This window comes from Stegodyphus dumicola, chromosome 3 (genome assembly GCF_044657685.1).
Source record: "Stegodyphus dumicola isolate Sdum_Otavi_A_Nest chromosome 3, ASM4465768v1".
In the NCBI taxonomy this organism is placed as follows: Eukaryota; Metazoa; Arthropoda; class Arachnida; order Araneae; family Eresidae; genus Stegodyphus; species Stegodyphus dumicola.
In genome coordinates, this window is record NC_140770.1 from 111011235 (window position 1) to 111024854 (window position 13620).

The following is a 13620-nucleotide window of genomic DNA, read 5'->3' on the forward strand; positions in this document are numbered from 1 at the left end:
TTTACCTCGTTCAAAATAATGCTGTGACTAATTTTGCACCAAAGTATGATAGTAAATTTATGACAATCTCTGTTACCAAATTTGTACTCATCCAAACTAGGCATCATCTGTATCAGTTGCCTTCAGTGTTTCTGTAACAAGCTCAGATAAGCCATAATATCATTATCTAGAATAATAATGTCACATTTGTGAAACATCCTGAGGAGAAGGCAGAAGTCTGGGCAGATTTTTAGTAAAGATCAGATTTGGTAAATCTTCAACCAGTCTTCAAAAAGAAAGAGATGAATAAATATGTTAAATTTTCATTTATGCAGTGGGTATATATTTCACATTGTTATACTAAAGACAATAGGATTTTTTGTAAGAATGAATCAGTTATTTTTCCTTCATTTCTTAATGCCAAATTTCATATGATATATGTCCTGTCTAGTCTAGTATAAATGCAAGGATCTGTTATGGATTGATGAGATGTACTGAGATACCACTATATTTTAAAATTATATTTTTTAGAAATAATAGTGTTTAAAAAACATTTTTTATTTCCCACTGTCATGTTCTAAAATGTCTTTTGGTGTTTTTTTAATACTCTGATTATAAAATTAATGTAGGTAATAAATGGACAGTTTCCAAATTAGTTTTTAATAAAAGGAAAAAAAAAAAAAAAAAAAAAAAAAAAGATACTGTAAATAAGTTGTAATTAATTTAATTTCCATTCCTCATGTAATTGTCCCAAAATACTCAGTTATGTCTCTTTTCGATAAATTTGTTTTTGCTTTTTACCTTTTGAAAATTTTTTCAAAATTCTGATTTTTATTATCATGGAGTTAGTAGAGTTTGTTAATAATATGATTACAAATTGTGCTTTTTTTTTAAACTACATGCATAAATAATGCCTCACCATAAATAGCAAAATTCACTTGAATCAAAGTCAATCAGTATATTGATTTATATTATGGCAGAGGAGAGCACAAACTGTTTCATCTTGGTCTTTTTTGATCAGGTGATTACTGGTAGAAGCTGGTGATGCAAGCTGGGTTATGTGCTTCTGATGAGTCTTGTGCATTGATAAAGCTGTTTTCAACAATGCGTTTTAAAGTTTTCATTAAAAAAATTGAGAGCTGTTGTGGATCTTCTCAAAAAGTTCCTTAAAATTTTAGGCTTTGTTATTTACATGTTAATCTCATTGCATTATTAATGTTAAATTTCAAGTTCATTCATCAGCTGGTCTTTTAAGTAGCAAAAGATAAGAACAATGTTTCATTTGTGCGTATTTATGTGGACCTATCAGTGTCAGTTCATAAAAATAAGACAAAAAGGGTTTTTAAAATAGAACTTTTTTTTTTTTATCATTACTTAGTAAAATTATATTGATTAAATCATATGTTAAGAATTTAATGAGGAGTAATTATCATTTTTATGCATATAGTTAATTTTTGGTATATTATTAGGGTAAAATTTACTACTTCTGTCTTGATATTTTAGATATTTTTCACTAGTTCTTAAATTTTGCTGCAGTACTAATGAACATTTCTGAGATCTGTCTCTTTTGTAGGGTTTGCCCAAGATTAAACCACAACCTAAAAAGTCTGTTATGTTTCTTAAGGTAAATTATTTGTAATGGGCAAATTTAACTTGCAGTGGGTTTTATGAATCGAAACAACATACTTTGCTTGGCTTGTTTACTCTTCATTTGCATGAATTGAGTGTATAATTTGTTTACCACTTATTATTAAACAACTTGCATGAACTTGCAATTTGCCTTAATTTAATAATTATTAATCTGCTTTGGGCTTTTGTCAAAAACTGAATATGTTCTGTTTGATATTTCTTGTATTGCTATTTTATATGCATGCATATCAATAAATTTTTTATTCCCAAAATTAATGCAGTACAAAGTTTGAAATCCAGACTTGTCGGGACTTCGATGATTTCAGATTTGGGATTTTTCTGGATATTAGATCATCAGTTTAAATCTACTAAGATGGCATGTAGGAATTGTAAAATAAAAAATATGAAATTGCGATTAATGAAAAACTGAAGTATTTATGATCTAAAGGCTGTCAAAATTTACAAAAAATAAAAAGCTTAACCCTCTCACTGCATACTTTTTTTTTTTTTAAATCAAAATAGGTTCAAAAATTGCATAGTTTTTTTATTACCTATTTCAAATCTACATATATTTTAGAGTTAAAATGTATAAAAATTTTTTTCTGTAAAGGATTTTTTTTTTTTTTTTCCAGTATAGAATTAGATTATAGAAAAAGGTTGTCAGAATACTAAAATTGAAGAATAATTATATAAAAGGAAAATTTTGAAATTAATATTGGTTAAATTAAATATTTATTTTATAAAATACAAAGGTAAAACATATATATATACTAATGAAATTGTTTCATAAGAATAAATTGAATTTAATTAAATAAATTTAATTCAAATTTAAATCAAATTTAATTAAATAATTCTTTGTGCGATTGTTGCAAGGAATGAAATTTAAATTTAAACAAATTAAATTTAAATTTTAACAAACACGTATAAAAGTAAAAAAGCAAATTTAAAGCCAAAATTGAAAAAAAAAAAAAAAAAAAAAAAAAAAAAAAAAAAAATTTTGGCTTTAAATTTGCTTTTATATGTGTTTGTTAAAATTTAAATTTAATTTGTTTAAATTTATATACATATGAAAATATTTGCATAATGTAATATTTTGTACATCAATTTTGCACCACTGTCGAACATTTTCAATAGAAACTGAATTTTCATATATATCACTATCTGCAGAGGAATCCGAGAAATTCTCATCAGTTTCTTTATAACTATCTTCAATATACTTCAAATCAGAGTCAGAACTACTATCAGTGTCAGGAATATAGGTTATATCACTCGTGAAATGCTTCCTGCCAGGCATCTTTGAGCTCTGAAAAGCACACGCAAAATGCTACATTACGTATTCTTGTACATTAGGCAGAAATGTGGACAACTAACACCATCTGTTAGCCCACATCACTAAATAAACAATTAAACATCGCAGAAAAGCTGAAAGGAAACCTTGAACAGGGAAAAAGCGGGTTGCACAGTTAAATAGACGGCAAAAATTCATCAAAGTCGCGGGTTGCACTGTTAAATAGAAGGCAAAAATTCATCAAAGTCGCGGGTTGCACAAATTTTGCTAATTTTACATTACTTGTGGAAATTGCGGGATGCACAGTGAGAGGGTTAATATTTATTTGTTTACCTTATTAAACATTTCTTTCAATGTAAGTTGTTTAGGTTGCTTTGTTTTTTGTGCTAATACTTTCTCTTTAATTCTATAGACAGACATAATCTCTTGTTTAGTTACATTGTTGAAGTCCTGTAACTGCTGTTTCAAGAATTCTGACTAAATTGTCTCTCGAAATTTTCTTGTTTTCAGTAACCTCTCTTTCACTTTCTGCACTATTGGTAGCGGTATTTTTTGGATCTAGAACCATAATATAGGTTTTGCCATTCATTCATTAATTGATTGATGAGCATTGTTATCACAGTGAAAAACTTCTTTTATATCATCTTCATTTATTACTGCCTCTCCACTTTTCTTTATAAAATCCGTTAATTGGAAAATTTCACCTTTGTTTTGCGACATCCGAAAACCTTTAAAATTAGCGGCTATCATCATCAAATTTATTTTTAGCATATGGAACGAAATTTTTGGTAAATTTTTCCTCGTCAACATTTTTTAGCGCATTTAACTTAAATCTGTAATCATCGCCAAGCGCAATGTCAACATAAAAAGTTACCATACTCTTTTATTATTTGATTACTAACATAAAAAGAAATTGTTTAGGCATCGCTATATGAGTCAGTACTCAAATTGTCATGTTTTGATAAACATGCGGTTATGAAAGGAAAGTGTAATAAATAATGAGTCGCCAGGTTGGCATCAGATCAACGATGTCTTGGGTTGGCAACTAAGTAATTGCGGATTTCACTCATAGATGGCTTCAGTTGAATTTTTAGGGTTGCAGATGTAGTACAAATGTAAAACACATTTTGTTATTTGATAGTTAGTTGGCAATTCAGCTGTCAATCGATAAAAAAAGTTTTTTGATCGGTTGCGTAGTTTTCGTTTGGCGTTCGTTGAAAAATGGAAAATCAAAAGGAACATTTTCGTCATATTTTGCTTTTTAATTTCCGCAAAGGGAAAAACGCATCACAAGCTCATAAAAAGTTATGTGCTGTTTATGGTGACGAAGCCTTAAAAGAACGGCAGTGTCAGAATTGGTTTGTCAAATTTCGTTCTGGTGATTTTTCACTCAAATATGAAAAATGCTTTGTTCATCCAGTTGAAGTTGATGACGACCTAATCAAAGCAATAATCGATTTGGATCGTCACAGTACAACACGTGAGATTGCAGAGAAGCCTCATGTATCACATACATGCATTGAAAATCACTTAAAACAACTTGGCTATGTTAAAAAACTCGATACATGGGTTCCTCATGAACTGAAAGAAACGCATTTAACGCAATGCATTAACAGCTGCGATTTGCTAAAGAAACGTAATGAAAATGATCCATTTTTAAAACGACTGATAACTGGCGATGAAAATGGGTTGTTTTCAACAATATCAAGCGGAAAAGATCGTGAAGCAGGCCAGGTGAACCAACTCAAACAACATCAAAAGCTGATATTCATCAAAAGAAGGTTTTGTTATCAGTTTGGTGGAATTACAAAGGAATTGTCTACTTTGAACTCTTACCACCCAACCGAATGATCAATTCTGATGTCTACATTGAACGACTAACGTTAATTAAACAGTGCAGTTGAAGAAAAGCGGCCCGAATTGACAAATCGAAAAGGTGTTGCATTCCATCATGACAATGCAAGGCCACACACATCTTTGGTCACTCGGCAAATATTATTGGAGCTTGCTTGGGATGTTTTGCCACATCCACCATATAGTCCTGACCTTGCACCATCTGATTACTTTTTGTTTCGATCTTTACAAAGTTCCTTGAATGGTAAAAATTTCAATAATGATGATGATGTCAAATCGTACCTGATTCAGTTTTTTGCTAATAAAAACCAGAAGTTTTATGAATGTGGGATTATGATGCTGCCTGAAAGATGGCAAAAGGTCATTGATCAAAATGGGCAATACATTACAGAATAAAATTATTTAGTTCCATGAAAAAATTGTCTTTGATTTTCTAAAAAAAATCCGCAATTACTTAGTTGCCAACCCAATATCTATGTGGAATGTTTCGGTTTGAGATATGTGCCAAAAAGCAGATACGCAGCAACAGAGTCAAATTGCCTATCCTACAAATTTATGCTAAAATGTTTGTTTCTTCAATAACAAGGTATTTCATTTAGTGTTGAAGTGAAATTAAGGATCTGTACTCTCCAGATGTTTTGTTATGCATGGAGGGGGAGGGAATCAAATGCTCATGCGTAAAACCTAGGAGAAAAATGTTGGTGGTTTTGAGGTCCGGATTTTAGGTCATTCCGTATAATGGACATCAGGATTTCGGACTTTGTACTGTAGTGAGTATTTATATATATTAAACTGTCTCTCAATCTTTTTCCCATATGTATTGTTAATATGAGTTCGTTTGCTATAGAAAGTTTATATTCTTCTAAAGGTCATTATTATCATTTGTTCATTTTGTTAGATATGTTTATTGAAACAAGTCTTCTTCCCTTTTTAAGTATTTCAAATTATTTAATGTAATGCTTTGTGCCATTTTATCCACTTGATTATTTATGATGGTAAATGTAAGAGTTATTATTTATAACATATTGTTACTTAGTTAATATTCCTTTTACTTTTCACTGATTTGAAATTATGTAAATTTTCTTTCTATCCATTTGCGTTTTTAGCTTTACATCCTTGATTCTTTTATCCTCGCCACATTAAAAGTAGCTTATTATAATCAAAACAAAATAAAATGTTGCATGATTAATCAAGAAATTTAAATGAGAATTTGTATTTATAGATTAAGAAAATAAATCATTTATTCAGGAAGCAAAAAATTTGTATAATTTTGAATTCCTGATATTTGCTTTGCTGTATGTGTTTGAAGTGCTGGGTGACAATTGCAACCAGTTATTAAGAGTGTTGTAAGAAGAATAATAAACATGTTTATGCATAATCAGGTGTTGCTAGTGAAAGACACTGTTGGTAGAGCACTAGGGGATTGTTATTAAATCTGATCTAAAGTCATGCAGTAGTATTTATTTATATAAATTAATTCTGTTTCCTATATGATCTCATGTTCATCTATCTTCAAAATAGTGTCTAATAAACTGAAAATGCTTTGTTTCTGGATATGATTTATTACCATTGAAGTCATTTCTATAAAATATAAAGGTGTTTTGAATTAAATTATTGCATGTTAAATTGGTATGTCATTACATTCTGGTTTTCCACCTTCTAATTTTCTTTGTTAAAGATTTCATAGTTTAATATCAGTTTTTTTTTAAATCTTACTAATGATACAGAAGAGTGTATTTATTTATTGTTTATTAGAAAGTGCATAAAAATCAATTGTTTCTCATTTTGTTTTTTTAAATGATATGTTGTAAATTACACAGCAATATCAGAGTTTAAAAATTTATCCATTTTAAGAAAATGTAACAAGAAATAATAAGGCAATCTAAAATATTCCTGTTACATTTTTTGGAAATTCATACTCATTGCTTACGTTTTTAATTCATTAAATGTCAAATGCTTATCAAGTAGAAGGATTCCTAAAAAATATATATGTAGAATACTAAATGTGCAGTCATGAATCCAGTACTTCTAAATTCTGGCTGTAGACATGGCTGGGTGGATAAGACAGGAAACTAAACTAATTTGACAAAACTAATTTCACCACCTTTATTTGTAAGCACATCAAAATTTATTTCTTTGGCAGACAAATTACTTTTCGATCATAGTTGAATATGAATAATTTTTATATACACCGATAAAAAGCTACGACATCATCTTGGGCAAATAAGCAGCAGTGTCTTACCGGCGGGGAAGCGTAAGTGAAAGAGAACGCAGCAGTTCAAAGGAAGAAGGGAGGAAGTTGATAGTTTCAGTTCGAGTTAGAGAAAGTTTTGGTTTACAATTAATTTGATTGGACAAGAGATATCTGCATTAAAACGTTACATAACATAAAAAAAATCTGGAATTTGGGAGAACAGATGAATTTAGGGGGAGATCGCCAAATCTAGAATGTTAATTTTTGAGGTTGCCAGTTATTTTTTTTAAAAACAGCTATTGTATTTTGTTATATCTTACATATATGAAATAAGTTTACATATGACATTAAAGCGATAACATAATTTCTTCCATTTATTTTGGTTTTCTCTGAAATAAAATTGTTGATTAAACCCAAATTTTTTAAAAATAAAAACTGCCTTTAAAATATCCAGTTTCTTATTGAAATTTATTAGTATGAAATATTTCATGTAAAATATCTGAATAAAATCATATACAGTCAAAAGTCTTTAATCCGGACTCATCGGGACTTCGGCGATTCCGGATTATCGATTTTTCCGGATTATAGATCATCAGTTTAAATCTGGTAAGATGGCATGCAGAAATTATAAAATTAAAAATATGAAACCGTAATTTATAAAATAATGAGTAATTATGATCTAAAGGGTATCAAAATTAACAAAAAAAAAGAAGCTTAATATTTATTTGTTTACTTTATTAAACATTTCTTTCAACGCGCGCATGCGTAAAGCATACATTACGCATAGCCGAAATTAGAAAATTACAACCAAAAAAACTATTTGATTTGTATTCGTGATATTTATAATAACGAGGAATTTGATTTAAATAATATCAAAGATGGAGTATATCGAGATAAAATACTACATTTAGTAAGGAATTATAAGCCGAATAAAATAAAAACAACTGCCCTGAAGATAATGATAGTGTTGACAGATCAACTTCCAATTCATTGCGCGCCTCGACGTCCCCCCCCCAGCACAGAGCAGCGTGAAATTGATAAACAGATTTCGGAACGGTTAGATAAACAAAGGATATGTCTTTATCCATTTTTTGTAGCAATTCCACTTTTTGTTTGATGGGCATCGAAACATACTTTCGTTTTGTAGATCCTTTGGGAGCTCCAGCATCGGAAATTCTATTTGAAATAATCGAAAGTTCAAGCTTACTTTTATAAAATTGCTCTTACAGTCTGCAAAAAATAATAAGCCGGATCCAGTTCGAAGATTAAGGAACAATGCAATCATCAACATTAACTGAAATAGATAATTAGATAATTTTAGCTTATACCGTCCGTTATACATTAAACGCGCACGCGAAAACGTATTCTGCGCGTGCTTCAACGCGGCGCATGCGCAGAAAGATTTTACCTTTGAGGTCCGGATTATGGGTGTCCGAATTAACGACTTTTGACTGTATAAGGTATTTTGCTATCCCATGAAATACCCATGAATTATTTTTTTCCAATAAATTTGACAGTCTAAAACTGTTATCAGACCTGAAAGCTATGCATGACTGTGTGTCAAAAGAAAAATTTCCAGGAATCTTCGTTTTTGTGATATCTGATTGGTTGACTTATTCAAGAACTGATTCTATGAAGGAAACCTGTACAAGACAGAGCTGTAAATAAAATTTTTGCCTCAATATCAAATTGTCCTGCATATATAGCCAAGGCAGATTCTAGCAAGACCTGTTTTGGCTAGCAATCCTCAAATGGTAGGAAATGGAGAAATTCGTTTCTAGGGGGGGGGGAATCTAGTTTCACAAGTAATAAGAAGGAGCAGTATTTCAGTCTGTCAGCAGTAAAGAATTAATACATAAACATGTAAACTATCAAGATATTGCTATCCTTTGATGATCCTTTAAATGACTGACTAAAAGGGGAGAGATCATTTCTATTCATTTAGTAATGCCGTCAAAGAAAATGTATTCTGTTTTCAGTGATCATTCAAGTTAAATATTTTCATAAAATTAGTAATTTAGTATTAATTGCACATATCAACATTTTATGTATGCTCTAACTAAACTGTAGAAACTTTATTATTTATTTACTTAACAATAAAAATGTATCATTTGGATTAATAAATGAAAAATTAGAATAAAAAACCATGATGATAAAAAATGTTTATACCGAATTTAGAGGTCTTGCTGTAGCAAATATCAGCTACTGTTCTAATCATAAGTATTTCTATGATTCTATTCAAAATCATAAGCATCTATCTGTTTCTAAATCATAAGCATTTTCTATTGTGGAAACCTGCAATTTTCTGAATATTAATTAAAAAAAAGTGATCATCTCATAATCTGCTTTAAATGGTTGAAGGCCATGTAACTGTCATACATTTTTATTTTAATTTGTCATATCTTTGCAGTGAATTATTTAAATGACTGACTAAAATGATTTTTATTCTTATATCGTTAAAAATTAAACATTATTCTTTTCTGTAGTAATTTAAGTAATGTTCAGCTGTTATTTATTTTATATGACTTAAAACTCTCTTTATTTTAAAAATTGATATTATGTTTCTGTAAAGATGTAATTAATAATTTTATTTCTTTTTGTTGCTTTTGATTTAGTGTAAAATGTTACTAAAAAAGATACTTGTTAAAAGGATAATTGGTATGTTAAGTGGGATAACTATGCAATAGAATAAGAATCTTGTGTTGTTTACAAGTAAATATAATATGCTAAATTTATTTACATATATCTTGAAACACTTGTTAAATACTTATTAACAATGCATGTTTTTTCAAGTAGGTGCTAATGCAAATTTGGATATGTTTTTTCCCTCTTCTAACTTTTTATCTTACTCATTGTTGTACCTGCATGATATTTTATATAAATTCTGAAAAAAATTATTCTCTATTGTGAAGACCTGTTTAAGATGAATAAAATTTTTAACTTGTACATTGTCTTTACTTTTAAGGGAAACTAACCTATATTGTCTTTTTTGTTTTGCATAATTTTTCAAATTCAGTTGAACTGCAATTTGATTAAACACATTTTTTTTTCATTATTATGCATATGAGGTTCTCAAATGTATATGTGTGTTGTTTAATGATGATATCTTTTTGAAAACATTGAAGATATTTTAAGAACTTGGGTTTAAGTTGAAAGCAGATAGAGTATATATGTGTTAATAAATGTGATAATTTGTTATTCAATTGCTTTAGAGGCTTCATAAATATCAATTTATTTTAAAAAAGCCGCTGTCATAATCTTGAATGCCATTAGCTTTTATTTTCAAACAGTCATAAACATGGGTTTCCTGATATGTATTTACAAATTAAAAATAGTTTTGTTTTCAGGAATTGGCTCAATCAAAACTAAATTCTTCAGGAAGTGTAGAAAGCCAACTTTGTTCTCCTGAAGAAAATGTAGCTAAAATAAAAAGTTTGATTAGGTATATTTTTCTTTTTATAACTTTGATTATTATATTTTGTAAAATTCAGGGTAATTTTTTAATTGTAATTTCAAATAAATTTCTTTAATATTCTAGGGTTTTAATTACTGTGTTAAAAAGTATTGAAGATTTAATAGTACCTGATGAAAGTGGCCCTATATCATGGGGATTTGTTGTACAGGTAATTGGTGTTTCATATTTGTACTGTTTATGTACTGCACTTCATAATTTCATTGTTTTAACTTCTGTTTCATCTTTACTTTTCAGATGCTAAAAAGTTTTTTAAAGTATATTAAAATAACCATGGAATATCATTACTACTGCGATTTAATGACTTCAGGTAATTGATTTATAATCTGTAGCTTCATACTTCTGTTAATGGAAAGTCTTTGTTGTTTGCTATTTTTGAGTTATTTTAATACATTGTTAATTTACTTTAAAGTTTATCATGCTCCCAGATGGGATAGTAGTTAGTGATGCTGATTGCTGCACTGAGGAGTGCGAGTTAGAATTCTGAAGAAGGCATGTGTTTTTGTAAATGCATAGTATATGAGGGGACTAAAAAAATCTATATGGTGAGCCAAAAGAGCTCGAATGATTTGGTGGTACGAGAAGAGGGATGGGAGACCTTCAAAGTTGAGGCAGAAGTAGGCAAAATTGTACTGTCACTTATATCATGGAAATGATAGACACAATCTTGCAATTCTTGTCATGAGAAAATTTGTGTTCTGATGAGGTCAGATAAGTGAGACTGGACGCAACAACACATTTTATGATTTAAAATTAATATGGACTGAAAAATAACCTTTTTTTAATAGAATGCTAAAGGTAAATGTCCAAAGCATTTTGTTATTTATTTATAAATCTAAAAAACATTTAAAGAATTTTTTCTTCAGCTTCAGAAATTTTTTCTGTTCTCTAGACGTTCAAAGACTGCAGAGAACTTGCTCAGAATTTTTAAAGTTATCTGTAATTGGTCTTAGTTTTAAAAATTAAATATTTCTGTTAATCTTATCTTTTTTAATGTTGATGTGTTTTAATTCATGCATTTTGTCTTAGGTGATGCAATTTAATATGTAAAAGTAAAGCTTATTTTGTAGGAATCTAGAATTATTTACACAGATGTGGCCATTTAATATTATTTCAGAAATAATATGTAATTCAAAAATTTAGTGGTTAGTCCTTAAGAACTATCAATTCTGGAGAAATGTAAAAGTTTCTTTGTTGCATTCTCTGTGAGACATACTGCTACTTCCTCCTTTACAAAACTCATGGAGCATTTTTTTTCAGTATGTAAAGCAATTTTCTATTATTTTTTTATCAAATCCACATTTCATGGAAGAATAGTTGTCAGTGCATCAGGGAGGTTGGATTACTTCCTTTCCACATTTGAGGAAGACCTTCCCAGGGATGGTCCCGGGGTCTCCCACCCTTCTCCCTTACTACCAAACTACATGAGAAGGCTTGTATATTTAGAGTGCTCCCATGCCGCAAAGACATTATGCATTTGCAAATATCCATGCCTTCTCTGGGATTCAAACCCGTGCCCTTTGCTACGGCAGTTCGAGTCACTAACCACTATACTGTCTATCTGGGAGGCAGAATTTTCTTTTAATAGAAGCATTAAGTACAAATGGGAATCACTACAAATATATATATTTACAATACTTCATAAAGTTTGTACAGTAGTTTGCTTAATCTAACAATTTTCCAAGCACTTAATAGTACTTTGTGAAAATAACACAATTATCATTAGATCATTATTTGATGTTTGGAAGATCAGTATAATCACGGAAACAAAGTCAGATTTCATCTGTGCATGTATATGCAAGGAACAGAGTAATTATTAAGTCATATTGCAATTAAGCAAATCACTATGAATAATTTTTATTTTGTGTACAGAAAGATGTATAGATGAAACCAAAAGAAAATTTTACTTGATGATGCAAGTGATACAACTTTATTGTGTATTTTCTATTATAAAATATTCATCAAATCCATTATGTCTATTAGCAGAGTGGTCAGCAATTTCTGGCCATGTTACCTTTCATTTGTGTACATTTGTATATGTATGCATTCATTTAATAGAAAGTATGTGTTTTTTATATTTGTTGATCAGAGCATGCTGTAGAAATATGGAACCTCTGGAATTAATGTAATAAATAATGATCTCTGTTTGTTAGATTTTATTGCAGAATATGGCTTTTAGTAAATAAATTCTCCATTTCTGTTACAAGCTTTTGCCACCTTTTTTATGGAAATGTTGATGTACTGAACTTTTCAGTCTGGCATTTACCAACTTATTGCTTACTTGAGTAAATCAAATATATTTCTTAAACTTAAGTATTATAATAGCAAAGCACATTTCGTCAGAAAAGGTTTTTTTTTTTTTTTTTTTAAATTAAGTTTTGAAAACATATATAATATAATTTTATTGTTTTTCTTTTTAATAGCTAATGAATGCCTAGATTTGCTTTTAAAATTGGCCCAGTTACATTCCAAAGATGCTCTTGATGAACTGATGTCTTTTGTTGATTTACTGCAAGAAAAGAAATCCAATCCCCTTAGTGAATCTCATCTTGTATCTATTCTTCGAATGATGATACGTTTTGTAAAAACTGTTGGAACTTATCTTCCTGTGAAGTTTGTTACAAAATTATTTTCTCCAACCTCACTATCACGGCAGCTTCGCCTCTCCCCATCATCAAAGGTTTGTTATGTGATGAAGTTAATATTTTAATCTGTATTGAAATGAAAAATATTTCTTATATTTGCACTGCAAATCATTTTCATCAGTTTCAATAAATTTTCTTTCTTTCTTTCTTTCTTTTTTTTTTTTTTTTTTAGATTCAGAAACTTCTTATTGAACTCTATCATATTGTCCTAGCTGTGAAAAATGTCCAAATTGTTGAAGAATTTTACAAATGTATAATGAATGATATAGTGGATTCTCATAATGCATTGTTAAAATCATCTGAGGAAAACTCCATATGCTCCTATTACAGCGAAGTTTCTCTTCTACTGAGTATATGTGCACTGGTAGAAATAGGGAATATAAAACATTCATTAATAAGAGTAAGCTATAACAGTTATTAGCTTTTCGGTTATATGTTCAATTGCTTGGTTTAATAAATCTATGAATTGTGTACTTGTCAGATATATGTTAAAAACTGTAACGGTTTTCATGTTAAAAATCATAATTTACTACACAATAGTTCATAAAATATTGTAATA

General features: G+C 29.3%; 1 protein-coding gene across 4 annotated transcripts in view; it reads left to right on the forward strand.

The window, feature by feature from the left end:
• The window catches only part of nonC (serine/threonine-protein kinase Smg1), a 219019-nt gene that overhangs the window by 39749 nt on the left and 165650 nt on the right, over positions 1–13620 (forward strand). For 3 of the 4 annotated variants that reach the window (XM_085813193.1, XM_085813192.1, XM_085813196.1), the window contains 6 exons: positions 1553–1603; positions 10292–10386; positions 10483–10567; positions 10654–10726; positions 12840–13096; positions 13234–13461. In XM_085813193.1, coding sequence (XP_085669319.1) covers positions 1553–1603; positions 10292–10386; positions 10483–10567; positions 10654–10726; positions 12840–13096; positions 13234–13461 — 789 coding nt within the window. The remainder of the gene's footprint in view (positions 1–1552; positions 1604–10291; positions 10387–10482; positions 10568–10653; positions 10727–12839; positions 13097–13233; positions 13462–13620) is intronic. The other variant, XM_085813194.1, reaches the window with a different exon arrangement.